This window comes from Phaenicophaeus curvirostris, chromosome Z (genome assembly GCF_032191515.1).
Source record: "Phaenicophaeus curvirostris isolate KB17595 chromosome Z, BPBGC_Pcur_1.0, whole genome shotgun sequence".
Lineage (NCBI taxonomy): Eukaryota > Metazoa > Chordata > Aves > Cuculiformes > Cuculidae > Phaenicophaeus > Phaenicophaeus curvirostris.
This window is the reverse complement of record NC_091431.1, coordinates 55,940,584-55,959,671: the sequence shown is the minus strand read 5'-3', so window position 1 is coordinate 55,959,671 and position 19,088 is coordinate 55,940,584. Positions and strand designations below refer to the sequence as shown.

The following is a 19,088-nucleotide window of genomic DNA, read 5'->3' as shown; positions in this document are numbered from 1 at the left end:
CTTGGGACATGTCTGTGTGTCATAATAGGAAAGGGAGCTTGAAAGAAACAAACCAAACACATTACCACATTGCATCGGCAGTCCTTAAGGAGCTGGTAGATCGGGATCTTGGCTTCATAACAATGCTCATTTTGAAAAATTCCTTCAGTATTTCTAGCAGTCAAGTATCAGTAGTCCTTACAGAGTTCATTCTCAAAGTACTCCATTTCAAAGTATTTTTTTTTAAATCCCCTGCTTCTTTAAAACCTTGAAGTCTGTCTCCTGTAATAGTCCAGGCTGCAAAGGAAGAATTCTAACACGCTGCAACTCCTTCCTTTTTCATGCTGAATTTACTCCAGCACTGTGCTGTTCGGAAATGACAGTGCTTTTCTCTTCTGTCTTGCATTGCCCTGGGAGGAACTAGTCTATTTTGAATCTATTCTCCTTGCAAGTCACATGGGAATGAAGGCAGCTGAAAAGAGTCTCTCTCTTTCTTTCAGTTTGATAACAACAGGTTTAAAGGTCAATCACATTTAAAACAAAACAATAAAAAAAAAAAACCAAACCCAAAACAAAACAGAAAAAACCATTACTGATGGATAACAATTGAATGGAAAATATTAAGGTAAGTTACAGTAACATTAGTAAGTTTGCAGGGCATTTCCACTTAGAGATGTGCTAGATTAATTAGTCTCTGTGGAGTAAAACAAGGAAGAAAGATTCTGCATTCTAAGTTAACTAAAAGCCTTACCTAGAAATGTAATTTTTCCTTCTCTTTTTCTCCTAACACTTGCCTAGATACTGTGAGTAAATACTATTGTCTAACATCACAAAATAGAAAGTATTCCCTTTCTGAAAGACATTCAAAACACTGTGGGGAAGTTAAGTGAAAATAAAACTCCTTGTTGACTGTTCAAGTCAAACACACATACAGACAGCTATTGTTATAAATCACTGAAGGACAAAATATCTCAGTTAAAGAACTCTGACATGACGTTGTATCTACTGTACCAAAGAAAGAGATCTTTTCCTCTTACAATAAATACATTAATAGTTTATGCATTACAAACAATTTTTTATTTATAATTGCTAGCCAAAAACTTACAATAAAAGCTTAGAAAGTTAATTCCTTTAAGGAAATATTAGTGTAAGCATATGTGGCAATTTGAGCATTAGAAGAGGAAGAAAGCACAGAGACCTGGATATGGCATTTAAATTATAAATTTTGAATTATCTCTGAACTGCATTAGAATTGTTTTTAAACTGAGAAAGCAAACTTATTGCTCCACAGGTGGTTACATACATAATAGCCATTGCTTTGTACAGTCTTTGCAAGTGGTAATGCAGGTAGGTTAATAGTGAAAGCAAGCACTAAGAATTGTATTCATAAAATTTATACAGACTTGGCAAATAGAAGGAAAACCTGTCAAACAGGCTATGCACTAAAATGCCCAAAAAAATCATCAAAAAGGAATGTGTGTAAAGCTCTCAGGAACCTTTACACTTCTTTTCATAACAGTACAATAAAAAGCATTACCAACTGCATTGTGTATCAACAGGAAAGATCCTAACTGCCTCGGAGGCTTGTTTCGGTCATCTGAATATAAAGTGCTACACAACAGCAGAAGGAATGTTAATAAGGTTTCTCAGTAAGCAGTCTGTTTTTCATGTGTTCTGGCACATATCCTCCAAATATCACCTAGCAGTTAATGCAGGACCTTTTCTACGAGTCCTGTGGAATCATAGAAGTTAACCTCACAGAGTGGAAAAAGCATCTGTGATAAATATAGCTCAAAGGGTCATACAGTCATGGGACATTTATTAACAGTTGGGTCTGTCACTGTGCAGGTCACACATCTATAGAAGTGAGTATAAATCAGGCACCATGTTGTGAAACTTTTTCATTTCTTAAACGATGGAATAGGTCATAAAGAAGAATAAAAATTATATGAAATAGAGATGCTAAGCTATTTCAAAATAGCTGGCCATTTAAGTTTGCCTCCTTATTTATAATGATAAATATTAACATTATCCCTGTATCAATGAAGAACACGAAAGAGAATACAGCTTTTGACTATATGTTTTCAGCATACTGGAATGGATTATTCAAGTATTACCTCCGTTACGCTACACAGCAGATATCTGAAGATGGTTTGTTTCCAAAAGCATCAGTCAAGATGCTGCCTCTTACAGTTAATACAATAACTAGATATAGAATGCAGTATCTTCATATAATAAGTATTGCTATATAAATACACCATAGTTACAGGTACTTAGATAATTAAGGTAGTCTTTCAATGCGGATTCAGAAAAAAAATCTGATGCAGATCACCAACAGAGGTAAATATGAAAACCTATTGCTAACATGTTTTCTTTTTTGGTACTCTTTATCAGCCTGTCAGGTTCAGACCAGGTGCTATATGAACCACATATTAATTAGCAACCAGAAGACTACGATATTGCAACTGTATTTCAAGCAGTCAATGTAGACCCTGTCCTCAGAAGCATAGACTTCCAGCAAATGGGAATGTGGGAAAATATTTTTGTAGAGAACACAGAGACTTGATAGTTAGTATAAGAAAGACAAACCTTTGCTGTAAGAGTTTCTAACAAAACTGTTTGACTAACTTCGGCAGTTAGCAATAGCTTCTCATTCACCCATAAAATCTGTTGCATCACCATTAACATGAATGGCAGTTTTATCTAAGACTGAAATAAGGATAAGAGCATACTGGTTCACTGTGCTCACAGATGATAACAAAGCATTTATTTTAGGCCCCTAGTCTTGGTATGGGGTTAAATAGCAAAAGTCTCCTCATAATCTCAAGAATTAAGACAAATTAAGAGAAATCAAGAGAATAAAGAAAGGGCCATTCCATTCTGATAGCAATGAAAAATTGTGATATCAGTTAACTAATTGTTAAAATAGCCAGTAAGAAGCCATCAGCAAGAAAAGTAAATGAAACTTCTCCAAGACATAAGACAGTATTAGATCCAACTTCTTCATAATAGCTGATTTACATATTAGAAGATGGAAATGTATCTATGTTAATTGCAAGCATCCTTTTTTTCTCAGAATAATATTTTATGAGTAAGAGGTATGGCATTTTATGTTATTAAATCCAAAATGCCAATATGTAAATTATGTGCAGAGTAAAGTACTGTTTAAAGTACTATAAAGAAGATAAATGTAAGCATACTCGTTATTGTACACTACATGTTATAAAAAGATGCTCACAGCTTTACAGATGCACATATAATACACATAGTGCATAAATACAATAATTTATTTGAGACAAATGCAACAGGCACTTGTAGCACTGGATTTGCACATGTCATTCTGTACCTTCAAAAAAAGTAGTATTTATTTTCCTTTTTGGAAAATGGTAGGAATAAAGGCTCTTGAACGGATCTTTTGTGCCATGCCATCACCATTAAGGCAAGTGTTGGCTGCATAAGAAGAATAAGGAAGAAAATATTTTAAATTAATGAAAACAATAAAAGCTGGAATGATTTAGTACTGCTAAATTCACTAATAATAAAAGCGGCAAGAATAGCAATAGTATTTTTTATCTGCGTGTATCTGTAAACTGAGGCTTTGGCTGTATAGTTAAGTTGTCTAAGGAAGAAAAGATACAGAATCAGAACACCAATAATAAAATATGTGCAGGATCCAACCCGCTTTGAGAATGCTTGCATGTTAGTTACTCATCTTCAAATCACTAACTAATTGAATTAAACCAGTGTTACATTGCACAAAATTGAAAATTAAAATTCATTGGGAAAGTCATGGCTTAGGGAACGAGGTGCAGGACTGACTTGTCTGTTCATGGAATATCTTTGTCTTGAGAGTATGGAAACTCTCCTTAAATGTTCTTAAATGTTTTGGCTTCCTCATTTGTAAAACAGAGGTAATGGACATTATGCCGGTTGAAAAGCACGTGGAATTCAAGGGGCTGAAAACATGCAATAGTTGCCAGGTTATTATTGTTGGTTTTATATGAGCTGAAGAAATAAATGCACAGTCTTCATTTTTAAGACAAAGTGAAAGCCCGTATAGGCTGGTAAGACTTCAGTTTAACATTTTAAGTTAAACCTACAAGACCTGATACCACTTTTCTTGTTTACTGGGTTGAAAAAATCAGGAATTTCCAGCAAATATGCATTGCTTTAGGGCACGTAGGGACACTGGCAATATATCAAGAGAAACAGAATACTGGAAGCCTAACGTCAAGCCTTAACAGGTAAAGAATGACTGGGCTTTTAAGTATGTTCTTTGGAATGTGCTTTAGCAAATGAAAGGTATACAACAAGCAGCTGCTTCTTGAGTTGCAGTCTAAGTTTTACCATAAATTTACTTCAGATAGGATTATTAAATTATCTCTAAAAACTTGGATCTGAGTTCATTCACTCAGGAGTATCCTCAGCGTTGCTTAGCTACTGTTGCATTTGGTCTTGTGTACACTTTGTATCTTTACTTTTTTTTTATTTACCCTTGCCATTTTAGATATTTATATAAAATACAGTTTTCAATATACAAAGAATATGCACTGAGACACAAAGCCAACCCTTCTAGTCTCTAGAAGCACATAATTCACAATAGGAAACACTCCATCACAAACTAAGCGCCATACCAGTTAGTTTTGCTAAACTCTGAGTTGCAGTTCATCCTAGTTCATCCGCAGCGCTAGTTTATCCTCTTATGTCATGTATTGCAGAACAAGAATGAAGGACAGAAAAGATTAACAAGATGTCCTACATTACCTGCATGAGTGGGCTTGAGAACTAATAATGCAGGTTCAGAAGAGACATCTTTCAATAATAAGTATTAGCCAGAGAATTAGGAAAGGAAATTTCTGACCCACCAGAAGATTTTACCTCTTCTCACTATAGCAAATTATTTTTGCAGTGTGTTGAGGAAATGCCAGGAAATTAAACTCTGCTGTTCACTTCTAGGAAACAGCATATTCCCTTTTGATTGAAGCAACTTTATCAAAAAGGAAAAAGATATATATAACTGCACAACTGAAATAACAGAAAAGATTAATAATAATGACAGCTTAGAATTCTTAAGACTGGAGAAAGGCAAACCAAAGGGCATAGAAGAAATACAACATATGTCATTAGTGTTTCTTTTCATTTACATTTAACTGCCTGGATCAAGCTACCTGACTTATGAATAAATACGGTTTATTTGCTCAGTTATAACAGTGTAAATACAGTAACTATGTGCTCTACAAAGGCTCTACCTAGACTCACCTGTGCAAAACTCCTCACAGATAGCATGGCAAAGTGGCCCTTATGTAAGTATACCCCATTCTGCCATGATGCCTTGTCTGAGGATATTTTGTCTTGGTGCCCTTTGAAACTGCCCAGGTGCTGCTGCCTCAGCTGTACCGTAAACAGCAAATGAGACATGTCATGGAAAGACGCCTTACAGTGCCTTAGTCCCTCACATAGCAAAGCTAGATTCTTGATATATTCTTGGCTTAAAAAATGTCCTTCTACCTATTTTCTGGCCCAAGTTTTACTTGATTCAGTCATGTATGCAGTTAGAGATGAGCAAATTCAACAACAACCAACTATTGCTGATCCACATACACTCAGCTGAAGAAACAAAGCTTTATCAGAATAGACCTAGTTTCTGTGTGAATCTTCATTGCTAGAGATTCCAAAAGAAAAATAATTAGATAATATTTAGGAGAGTCTCTTTTTTTCTAATAAGCATTATATTCTAGCAAAACAGCATGAGCTCATACTATTGATTATGGCTGTAGTCTATGGTTATGTCCAGTATTAAGGTTTAAATAAAGATACCTGTGAATATTGGTCTAATACTGAATAAAAGTGAATAACCTAAAATTAAACAGCCCTGTAGAATACTTTGGACTTGATAGGAGCTAAGACTGCCTACTGTGTCTGACTCTGGCTGGTTTTCTCTCTTTTTTTAAATAAGACATAAAAAATACCCCTGGATATTCAACTGTATCTCTCGTTATAAAACTATAAAAATATGCTTTGTATTATAAAAACATAGTCTTTTTGTTAGCTTTAAATGGATGTTCTGCAATAATAAGAGCACTAATTACACTTCTAAAGGGAAAATCTATTGATGTTTCCATTAGGCCTTCTGTTTCTCAACTATTTGCTCTACAGGAGCCTGGACTACAATTTCTTAGCTAAACAGCTGCTTAAAAAATAAACATTGGTGACTTGTACTTGTCAGCACAGAGTTCAGCAGTAGCTATGTTTTCCAAGGTCAATCTTTTTGGCCCCCCAAAAGGTAAAGACTAACATTTTTACTCTCTTATTAATGAAGTAGTGGCTCCTAGGGAAACCGAGAGAAAAATCTGTTCCTTTTAAAAAGATTTTATAAGTAGGGCTGGCCCTGGACAAAGTTACTGTTAAATGTCAGGCTTACTATTTTGAGAACAATGATATTTTGTAGGATATATTCTCTTTCATCCTCATCCTATTCAGAAGAATTGCACAGTGCTGCTGTATATCACTCAAAATGCAAAAGTGGGAGATTAAGGAGAGACATCTGGAAGACACGTGGGATACCACCATTTCAAGAAGACTACATATGTATTTCCAGAATATAAACTATACCACCATTTCAAGAAAAGAAACCTTACATATATATATATACAGCCTGAAAATTTAAACACACACTTAAATTATAAGTATGTAAGCTAACCTTATATATTAAAGCACTTTTTTCCCCCAAACTTTATCTTGCGCAGAACAAAAATCTGCCATTAACAGCAAAGCTGTATTCTCCAACCTCACATATTCTAAAATGAATATGTTTCAGTAACACGTTTGTCTTTTTGGAAGCAGTGAAACAATCAATGTTTATTATTAGAAATTCTTTCTGAAAACAAATCTGACGTAGGGTATTTACATCAATGTAACAGCATAGTTCTCTACAAAATGGAAGAGTGGATTTTCCCATGCTTATCAATGGAAACTTGGCATCCACAGGTATTGGGCAATGACCTGAATGAGTCAGACATGGATAAGGCTCTTGTTTGGTAGAATGACATCATCCATACTTAGTCCTTCAGAAAACTGAAGGAAGTAAAATTGAATTAATGATTTATTAATTATGCTACCAAACCTTTCTTGAAGAAGAACTACACCTCTAGGCCATTTGTGTTTCAGAAAATCCCCTTGAATTTGTATAAAATGTACATGTATTTATTTTCAAGGTATGGAAAACTCCTAAGACTTATTCTAGCTGGCACAGGGAGAAGAGAGAAAAAAAGCAAGCATATTATGCGGACACTCAGAAGTATGAAATTGGCTTAATTTTCAACACAAAATTGTAAAACTCAAAACTGCAATTGAAAGAAAAAAATATGTGTTTAAAATGTGGCAACTTATTGGAAAGCCTTCTATGAGCAGAAATGAAGGTTAAATTGAAAGTACATTACTTGCCATGAATTATTTACTGACAGCTAAATAAGGCATACCAAGAAAAGAATTTTCTCACTAGCCTTGAGCTGTTGGAAGGTTTGGTTGCTGATTTAAACCGGTCAGCTAGGCTGTTGCTATAGACAGCTCCGATAGCTACTTGCTGGGGTAGTCTATTTCCATGATTCAAACATCTATTTTAAGATAGAGAGAACTGTTCCTCACAGCTGTCTATCTATCTTTCTGTGGACTAAGGCTGCCTGCCTCATTTACATCAGAAACCTAGACACTGGACAATTCGTGATGTACTTGATAAATCTTAGGGTACCAGCCTAAAAACTTTAAGCTTCCATAACATTATATTTTTTGCCTCTATACTTACTTGTAGGAGTTGAACTGAATGTAGATAGGATTAAACATTTTGCTTTTCTAGAAATGTAAATGTCAAAATATTTCCATATTTGGCCTCACATTTTTTCATATTTGGATTGCGTGAGAGATTAACAGGGCCAAGAAATCACCTCCTCAGCCCATAATTAATGTAGTGACTATCAAGGTGGAAAAAACTACCCCTCTGACCTCTCACCCTTTTCTCCCCAGAAGGGGAAAAAAGCAAAATGATCAAAGGAATAAATACATACATACAAACATGCACAAATATGTATTACACCAGCGATGCCTACCACTTTAAACTATTGTAAGACCGACTTCTTCTGAATACCTAGACAACTGGAAGGGAACACACAGTGTGTTCTCGTGTTCACTGACTCTAAATTTCTGCCCCATTTAGGGCTAATTTATTAGTTCTCTCTCACTTCTTTAGTTTTTATCTGTCTGATGTTTCCCTTATTAGACAATGTACCAGGCATAAGAAAAGCATGTCACAGAATAAATCACAAAGAAACTGACAGCTACACTCACTGTTAAATACCACCAGAGATGATGATAGCCAGAAACTTCATGTTGTTCTGGATGTACAAATCACGTAAATTGGGTGCAAGCATTTCAGTATTGCCAGTGCAGTACCACATTGGACACGGAAAATGTGCATCTTTCCCCTTTGGCCTTTTATAGGTAAAACAGATACTTTGGGTATCATCAAAGTCCTGAAAATATGTCAGCATACGATATGTTTCCAAAGAGACATATTTATATGCAGGACACCAATACTGAAACAAGGAATTTTTTTCTTGATAATGAGTAAGTGTTTTACTTTCATGTACTCTAATGATAGCCTTCTAATATAGCAAACCAATCTTTTCTCTTTTCTTGATTCTCTCCTTCAGTATTTGATTAACAAAGCTATCTCTATTTTTAACCACTGAAACCAATCCAACTAATATCCTTCTCGACATTTGCTGCTGTGTTAAAGGCAGAAGAAAGAATCTTTCAAAAGAGAGGAAAGGCACCAAGTTTTCTCTTTCTTGACTTAGGTTTTTATTTTTGAAGTAAAGAGTGTTCATCAGCCTTGTAACATCACATTTCCTACAAAAAAATAATGTGCAATTGCAATAGGAATTCCTACCTGTCCACTTACCTTCTGTGATCAACATGTTTAAAGGTCCATTAATGATGTGTTCATAGAATCACAGAATCACTAAGTTGGAAAAGGCCTTTGAGTTCACTCAAGCCCAACTATCCCTGTCCATTACTAAACCATATCCCTAAGCACTTCATCTACCCATCTCTTAAATACCTGCAGGGATAGTGACTCAACCACCTCCCAGGCAGCCTGTTCCAGTGCCTGATAACCCTTTTGGTGAAGAAACTTTTTCCTAATGTTTAATCTGAACTTTCTCTGCTGCAATTTGAGGCCATTGCCTGTCATCCTATTGCCTATCACTTGGGAGAAGAGACCAACACCCACCTAGCTACAACCTCCTTTCAGGTGGTTGTAGGCAGTGATAAGATCTCCCTTCAGCCTCTTTTTTTCTAGGCTAAACAACCCTAGTGCCCTCAGCCACTCCTCATAAGACTTGTTCTTCTGCCCGCTCACTAGTTTTGTCACCCTTCTCTGGACACTCTCCAGCACCTCAATGTCTTTCTCGTAATGAGTGGCCCAAAACCAAACACAGTATTTGAGGTGTGGTCTCAGCAATACCAAGTACAGGGACACAATCTCTCCCCTGGTCCTGCTGGCCACACTTGTTTCTGATACAAGCCAAGATGCCATTGGCCTTCTTGGCCACCTGGGCACACTGCTGGCTCATATTTAGCCAGCTGTCAACCAACACACGCAAGTCCTTCTCTGCCAGGCATCAAATAATTTTCAAAAACGATGAAAAGCAGTTCAAATCAATTAAGGGGCTTGGACTTAACTTACTGCTTTTCTTAGAAGAAGTACCTCTAAAAGAATACAGATAATCAGGTACCAACTTTGTATCTTTTTAAAGTTTTAGGTTTTGAACCACAAGAAAACTTAAATATTAAATTGTCACTTCAGTTTCAAGAAATAGAAAAGTTTTCTCTCCACTCTTCTATAAATCAAATAATTAATTGAAAGTAACTTTTCCCCTTAATAATTTTTCCTTTAGAGGAATATAATGTTTTCAATGAAGATAAACTTTGTCATGGTAGCTTTTTAGAAAGGTTAGATTTACATATTCTTCAGGAGAGAAGCTACGTGTTCATGGTTGTTACCTGCTAAAATATAATTTATTTATGTCTCAGTTGTAAATACAAAAACTAAAAAGTGATACATAATCATGAGGCTTGTCCTCTAAATATCTATAATTGAGTCCATCTAAACCTCACAGATTTTCAGTATTTAATTTGCACTTATATCAATCAATGCTTCAAATTACATCCTCCTGGCCAAGTTTTATTTTCATTCTCCTTGAGCTCTCACAGATTTTGAAGCCAGAAACTACTGCTTGATTCTAAAAATTCTTTCACATCAGCATTCTCTTATCTCATATTTCAAGTCTGCTGCCCAACTGAAATAATTTTCTTCTCTCAGTTCCCCTCCACATCTTCTGCAAAGGAAATTCCATAGTCCCCTGCCCTGGACATCTCCCTTCTTATCTGCTATCTTAAATAGTTTTAAACACCAGGTTTATGTTGAGGAGCCATGATGTAGCCTTCTGTATTAAATTCTTACCTCATTTTGCCTAGCCACGCTTTCCGTAGCATCTTCTGATATTCCCAGACAAGCAAAATATTGAAAGCGATTTTTAAATAAGTATTATTTCATATGTTTTTCTGTCACTTGGCTAGCACTCTCAATTATCCATGCTTTCCTAAATTGATTTCAGCCTTGATCCTTCATTTTGGTAAAGCCAGCCTTGCTATAGCTAAGCATCATTACTTCTGCTTGGGAAAAGTGTCCAAGAATTACTCTGTCCAGAGCCCCAAAACATCAGACCTTTTCTATCTGTTCGGCGCTGGACTTGGCTGGTATCACAGCTTCCTGGACAATAAGACTGCCAGGTCTTCTGGCTCACTACTTCAATATATGATTCCATTTGCATGTCCCCATGTGTGGCTTCTTCTTGTATGAAACTTTTATTTTCTACATAAATTCTATCCTCTTTTCCTTAAGACATTTTCAACTTCACTGTATCTATTAGTCTCTCAAACAGTTGACTTAAGTCTGACAATAAAGACTGCCTAAGCTAGCAATTTTTTTACTTCTTTCTCAAGCATTTTATGCTTTACATGCCAACCTTTTGTGCAGGGAAAAAGACCCCACCAAATTTCATATCCCTTCAACCTTCTCTTTTGAATTACTCCTCAAAAGATGCTCGTCCTAGAACAGGTAGAGAACAGCCATGTCTGACAATGGCTAGAGAACAAGAACTTAAACTTCTATTTTTCATCAGTTTGAATAAAATCCAGGCTTCCTATTTCTGTAGATCTACAGTCATACTGCCTACATTTTATAGTGTCTACCTCTTCCCCAAACACAGTTTTTCAAGTTCCTTCTTATTATTGCCACATATTTCTCACAAAAATTATGAGCTCCAAGGAAGAATATGTCCATGCTGCACTTTGAATCTCTTTTGCACATGCCTGAAATTGGAGAATATTCAAGAAATTCAGAAAAAGTTATGCAAATACTAAATTAATTTTAAATTTTGTTATGCTTGTGCTGAAGCAGGTCACAGATACGGTGCAAAACTGTTTGACAGTTTGTTCTGTATAAATAATGCCCTTGTGCCAATAGAGATTTGTAGTATGTTGTATTGGGAATGTATATTTTATGATTTTATAGAAATTTACTGTAAAAATAAATCTAAGCTGCAGTAGTCATCATTTGAAACTATGTAATTCAAGCAGCATGTATAACAAAGTTCTCACTATTGGTTGCTTTAGAGACCATCTAGGCTGCATGTCAATGGGTTTGCATGTAAATGAGAAAAAAAAAGTCAGTCTTTTCATTCTACTGTCAGCATTTTACATGTAAGTTTTGTTTGGTTTCTGTTACTCGTCCAAGGGAAAGTTAAAAACCAAAACATACTGGGTTGCAAAGACCACGCTGATGCATACTTATTCTCCTTTAATTCCCACGTTATATTAAGTACAAAAGTACTACAAAAAAAGTTATTTCTGTAAGAATGTGTGGAAGTTTAAATGAAAATAATTGATTAATTTATAGAAAATTTCAGAAATATTTAGATGTACAAATATTTCAATAGTACATTTTTTCTTTTATATTCATGAAAAATTTTAAGAAATCAGAAACCTATACTATATTTCACATTGCAAACGTTGTTAAAGACTACTCCTGACATTAAATGCTGGCCATAACAATATCTTCTAAAATGTTCCATGTCCATAGGAACATATTTCATAACTATTATCTAAACTTGAGCTATCATTCAAAACACACAGGCAGTTTTACAAATCTCAGCAAGAGGCACACTTCTGATCATGGTATTTGAAGTTATAAAATGTTGAAATTTATCTTTGCTGTTTAAGCAACTTCTATATATGTAAAGAAATGCAGTTGTACAAAGTCATGTCCAACTGATCAACACGCAGATAAGGTGACATTTAAGAGGAGAAAAACTGACTGAGACTTTTTTGCCCTTTTGTTTCTCTCCATCATGTTCTGTTATTTTGGACAAGAACACAAATAAATGATTCACTTCTGCATTTTACAGCTGAAAAAAGGTCTTAGCATATAAAACATTTCTCAGTTAGGATGTCATTGTTACAAAAATAAAGATAAGCTACCAGGACGCTTTGCCTAAAAAGTTCTAAATCTAATACATTTTGTGCTGCTTGCAGTTGAAAAACTATGACTTCTTCAATGTTTATTTGAAATTCTATTTAAAAATGTCAATGACTTTAATAATTTTATTAACATTTGAAGCTTAGTACCCTAATTTTTCTTGTCCAAAGAAATTCCTCCAAACAGTGCATTGGAAGTTCTCCTAACACATGGTTTGCATCTGCACTGTTTTTCCTTCTAGCATAAGAGCTTCCTCACTCAAGCCCCTGCTGATGACTTTCTTTACAACCATTGGCCAGATGCTTCAAAAAGTCATCATTTTAGAGAAAGCACTGTGCAGAAAACTTTCTTCTGAAATGGCTTACACAGGAGATTACAACAACCACTAATTCTGCCAATATTTTTTCTCAGGAAGGCACCTAAGAAAAATAAAGGCTCAAAAATCTTTCTGAACTTCAATGAATTTTCAACTACCTAGAGAAGAAGAATAGCATAGAAAATTTTACTTTAACTCAGCAAATTAGCAAACCAGTTAAAAGCCAGAATTGCTAAAATTATAATTGGAGTCCTTAGCTCTGGAGTTCATAAATGACTCATGTCCTTCTGTATAAGGATGCGTACTTTTTTTTAATGCAGGACACACAGATCCCCAGCAAACGGAGTAGTAAGATCTGTGGCTGCCCTGCCTGACAGGCATGTCAGGCTGCACACTGCTGAAGGCTAAGAGGTCTCAGGGAGGAAAGTGCACTCTCAGGAAGAGTACCTTCAGTTCTACTTATTCACAACCTTTTTAGGGATGTGGGCCAGCTGCTCTTTGTACCAAAACAATCTCTGCTCACAACTGCTGAAAGAACAATGATGTCAGAGAAGGATTGTTTTCAAATAAATGAAATTTTGAAATAAAACAGAGCAAGATCTGAGACTACTCTTCTAGGATCTGATCCCAGGTTTTCAAAATGGAGATACTGACAATGAAATCTGTAGTACCAAAAAATCCAGTTTAAACATGTTGATTTTATAAGTTCGTAACACAAGGTATGTCTAGAGAAGTCAGGTTTGCAGAAGAAGGTATCTTTCAAAAACTGAGTTGAAAGTACTAGAAAAATGGAACAAAGTTTGTGTACGCAATCCTTCCATCTAAATCCAGGATTTAGAACCAAATGTGTTCTTAGTTTAATCTAATTCTGTTCATTAATTATACTTAGAAGAAAAAAAAAATAAAATGCAGTACCTGTAAAGTAGAAAGGGATGCTCAAAAGGGAATAAATAGCAGATCCATAAAGAGTGAAAGAGAGAAACAGCATCTATGGAATAGAAGGTGGCCAGTGGGGGGATGGAGAAAAGATAAGATTAAAAAAAAAAATGTCTCTGTAGCTTCTATTAATTTTAGTGTCCCATAAAATGACAACTTTTAATTCCCAGGCTTGCCTTTTGAAGAAATTTCTATGTATGCTTTCTGTGTCACACTGAAGGATGAGATAGATCAGGGCTACTGTTGTTTCTGACCTTCCTCCGTTCCTTCAAAAAGATGATATTCAGTTGCTGAACTTGTGTATTTTGACTCACATGGTGTATATTACACTGATTAGGAGCAGATGTTTGATCTGCAGATTTTGATATTTCTTTTGTGAAAGATATTGATTGTGGTGGCTTTAGAGATCCATTTACCTTTTTAACATATTAAAACATTAAAACTTGGCTTATGGGCCTAAGAATTTTTCCTTTATAGCTGGTCAAATTCTTCTGATTTTGTTTTGTTTTCCAAGGATGACATTTAAAATAGGCCTCCTTCAGCTTAGTATACTAAGATAGAGGAAAGAATGAGAAGAAAACATGCATTGGAGTATTAGAAAAGCATGAGTTATTACCCTGACACAAAGTTCTCTTCAGCTTTTATCAGCAACTTAATAAAATCTTAATTAAAAAAATGCCATTGAATAGTTAAATCACTGTTCTAAACAACCTTAAGGCCTCTCCTACAATACAGTCATCCTTTTATCCTTTATATATCCTGTTTTTTATCCAGTTTTAGGTTGAATATGACACTTATTTTATCTTATATCTATTGCAATACATAGTATTTAAAACCAAATTAATAACTGGAGGCTTTTGCTCCTGGGAATTTATCCCCAGATTCATGGAACTCATGTTAGAGGAAAAATTGAAGCACAGGAAAATAAAACAGTAAATTATGTGCTTATTTACATTGGTAGAGATAAAACACCACCACTTTTTTAAAAGTCACTTTGCAGGAAGAGTAGTATAGAAATCTCACCTAAAAATAAACCCTATGTTTTTATTTAAAAATATGAGAACTGTAACCAGTAAAAAATGAACAAAATAATGAAGAATGAAACAAACCATGTGCAGCTTAATTAACCAGGTTTGCATTTGAGTGAACAATTGGATCCTCTCTTCTCATCTCAGGTGCATATGTTCATTCACGTGTACTCTGCTGTCACTTTTCCCTCAGAACATATAAAAGTTAGAAATATGGTGATATCCATACTCGCATGTAATCCATTTGACTTTCATTCAAAACTATTGTAAAAATCTCTTGTAGTCCACGTATTTTCCTAGGTGTTAATCAATCTGTATTATTTATTATGCTATGGTGCTTTCCTGAGACTCATCTCAGCAAGATAGGTTCAGTTTAGTTCAGTTAACATAATTTCACATGTTTCTTGGAAAGCATTTTTTCCCTGTAAATTTGCTGGTATAGGTAGCAAGAATATGAACTATGTCTTTTTTTTTTTTTTCTGAGCACTATTTCATAATTCATTACTACTTTCATGCAAAACACGCAAATCTCAGATCAAACAGATGACAATCATTTCCTGAAAATGTTTCCCCATACTTTGGTCTGTCTAACACACTGGACAGTAACAGCAGTATACTACGGAAGACTGCAGGATTTTCTGCAGTTACTCATTTCTTAATTAGCGTCTCAGTCAACAGGTATTATGATGCTACTGTATAACATAATACATTATTACCATAACTCCTAAAGAAGCTCTTTTGAGAGTTTGTCTGCAAGCTCAAAGAGCTGGGATAAACAAGCTCATGTCTAACTGAAACAGCATGTACTTGGAATCAGTTTTATTCTTATCCTTTTATAGTAACAGAGTGTATGACATTTAACAGTGAGTTAATTGTTCCAGGATCAGAAAAATATATCGTACCAAGAAGAAATGTTACCTAAGCTGTTTAGAAGTATCATATAGGCTAATATTTACAATGAATTGCTAATAACATCCTTTTCTGTTCTTTATCAAAGCTCAGAAGCTGTCAGACTGCAGCTTCATTAGACAGTTCTGCAGTGTACTAAACAGTTTTCACTGACATTCTCTGAGTGTTTTTTTTTAATCCTCCTTCATTTGAATTTATATTAGCTACTATAAACTAAAATCAAAGTGACAAAATAATTCAAAATGAACAGCCCTAATTATGAAATATCTTCTTGGTCAAAGATCAACTGTTTCTTTGAAAGGGTGTAGAGAGTGCAAATTTAGCAAATCTCTTTCTCAGTGGAGAATGCACAGCTTTTCCAGGATTGTCTGCTGCTTTCTTTATATCTTAAAATAGTGCCATTGTACAGCTGGGAAATCTGCATCTTGAAAGCATCAGGGAAGAAGAGGCTGCTGAGTTTTGCATGCTAATTGCAGCCTAAGTGAAGTCCTTAAACTAATACATAACAACTTTCTACTTTGAAATCTACAGCAGCAGTACACCAAAGAGCAGGGCATTGCGAGGAGCAGTCTGGGTCACATTTCCACCCTGTGTTGTGAAAAGTAGAATTTTAGATAAAGTTTTCTCAGTGTGACTGTCAAAGTCATGTTACTCTGCCATGCGAACGTCTGAAATTTATTTCCAGTCTCTTAGACTATGGTGTTTTCCTTAAAGCTCCTATAGTCGAGCTAATAGATGAAAATCTAAAATTGTATCTTCAGAAAGATCCTGGCTTTTCTGGTTAAAGAACTTGAGGACAAAAAAAAAAAAAAAAGAAAAACTAAAACACTTCTTAAACAAACTCTTGCAATTCTCCAAGGCACAATTAGAAACAGATGGAGTTGCCAGTACTGTAATATAATCAAGCAGAATATAATATAATCTGGTAGAAAACTGTGAACTGTTTTTTAGTGGAGCAGAAATGGACTAAATCTTTCTTGGAGGCTACCGTGAAGCACCTGAACAGTGGGTAACAAACCTCTCCATGTAAGTATTTTGCCCCCTTACATTCTGCTCCAGGAGATGTTGGTGTTATGGACACTAGCTTTGTCCTGTCAGATAGTCCCAGTTCATCATCTGAAAAAATTGCTGTGCTGTTTTATTCATGGTGTAGTTACAACCAAGGCAAAATCAGGATCCTGACGTGCCACTTACCAAAACCAGCAAAGCTAGCACCAGTGAATCTAGCACCAGAGACCATCAAGCTACCTCAAGAAGTACTTTCACTTCAAAGTTTTACAGAAACATACATTTCTGACATTCAGCATGGATAAGACAATCATATCATTGTACGTGTATAACAGACACTACCTAGATCACTACATTTTTCCATTTAAATGTGTATGGATTTGTGGGCTAATATTTGATCTATTAAGAGTCCAGACTGAAAAGTATGCACAGCATAATGGAACTTTTATCTTTCTAGCAGGAATGGCCAAGCAAGAAGAATCGTGACAGCAAAACTTAAGCCCTTGGAGGATCACAGTTATATGTTTCTCTGCATGTGAGGATGCAGTTTTGTCTGCATCTTGAAACAGAATTTTAATGAGATAACACTACATTTTGCCATTGGCCCCAAATATGAATTATTATACCATCTGTGTTAGATCATTAATATACTTTTCTATAAACAGTAAGTATTATTTTGGCATTAAAATGTGCTCCTATTTGTATAGTAAAACCACTCTGGTTAGAATTCCTTCTGTTCTGTATGATCCTGAGCAAAGTTTATTAGAAAACGGAACTGCATGTATTTTTATGCCATATGTGGATAAGCCTCAAAATATGCCATGTGCTGTGTCATATGGGAAAAATCTTAAACTGAGACCACAGCCAAGAGGAAACAAGGAACAAATACAGTTTGCAACTTATACAGTCATTAAGAGTGCATGATTCCCTCATTAAGAGAACCATCTGGATACTCAGGTTAATGTTAAGAAATTATACCAATGCTTTTTTGTTTCCTTTCTATTTGAAGTAGAAAAATATCTGCCAAAAATTAATATTTTGTTTCAGAAAGCTAAGATAACAGTATAATGTAAACTTCTTCCTTATTCTCAGGCTACACTTCTGTTCAGGAACCCATTACTTTGAGACATCTCACAGCAAATTCATTGGAGCATTTTCCACATACAATGTTTATAAGATAAATGCTTTCCATTTCTGACACCAGTAAAAGAAAAACTCAGTGGATTTCACTTCTGCTGTTTTACAGACATGCCTCAGGTTGCAAATTATTTTCTGACTGTATAGTCCCTGGTCCAATGGAGTGCAAATGATGTTGAAACATTTGGCTTGACTTACAAAGCTGATACAAAACAGATGAACTTGGTTGCTTAAAACAGCTGACCTCTGCTTTTCCCATGTAATGTTTGCATGACTGTACTCTTTTCCATTTTCTTTTTATTTTACAATTAAGAGGAACAAAAAGCAAGGAAAAATTATATAACTAGATGGCTACATAGAATCTGAAACATATGTCACACATTTAGGAAAACCAAGTAAACATCAGTGTCATATAAATTAAGATTAAAAACTGCATCATACATGATGTTCTACCTTATGTGAGAGCTGTCTGAGCAGCAGATCATGTACCATATGCAATATTTGAATTGGCCGTTGTGAATTCCATGTATTGCCACATTTTAGTTTATCAGACAGAGAAGAGAACTTAAAATTGAACAAAAGAAACTAGAGTGTTAATTTGAAAGAACACCCAAACCATAAAACAAAATAACCGACCCTGATGTACTGTTCCCTAGGCAGGCATTGCCCTTTGGAAAAGATTAAATCTTCACCCATCCATCTGTCCTCCTTGTGCTTTGTACAAATGAAATGGCCATACACAGAAATAGAGAATTCACCATTCAAACAACTGGCAAACATTCCCTTGGGATGTGAACTCCCTATATTTTCTCTGCAGGTGAGAGACTTCTCAAAGCAGACTGACATAAGCCAAATATAATTCCTGACAAAGCAAGAGGAAAGTAAGTAATCAAGGAGCATCAGCCTCCTAAGTGCTTTTGTTTGATGCTAATACTTCCATAGAAGCTTACAACAAGGACTGCAGGTACATAGCTGTGTCTGGGAAGAGCCTGGTGAAGGAAAAGGTATCTTCAGGTGAAGTGTCATGAGACATTGACATATCTGGTATGTCTCACTTTCCAGCAACTGCAGATCAAATTGGATTCACAGGGTAACTCACAGGGTGTATTAGAGTAGTACATATGTAGCTCAAGCTGGATTTATTTTGTTTTTCCTTTTTTTATATTTGGCTTTTTGCTTC

General features: G+C 35.3%; 1 protein-coding gene across 9 annotated transcripts in view; it reads right to left on the bottom strand.

Moving 5' to 3' along the window:
* The window catches only part of PDE4D (phosphodiesterase 4D), a 600,157-nt gene that overhangs the window by 150,547 nt on the left and 430,522 nt on the right, over positions 1 to 19,088 (bottom strand). The window contains exon 1 of one of the 9 annotated variants that reach the window (XM_069880221.1): positions 66 to 399. The exons of the other annotated variants lie outside the window; for them this stretch is intronic. Coding sequence (XP_069736322.1) covers positions 66 to 130 — 65 coding nt within the window. The 5' untranslated portion in view covers positions 131 to 399. Of the gene's footprint in view, positions 1 to 65; positions 400 to 19,088 lie in introns of those variants that run through there. 9 annotated transcript variants of the gene reach the window in all.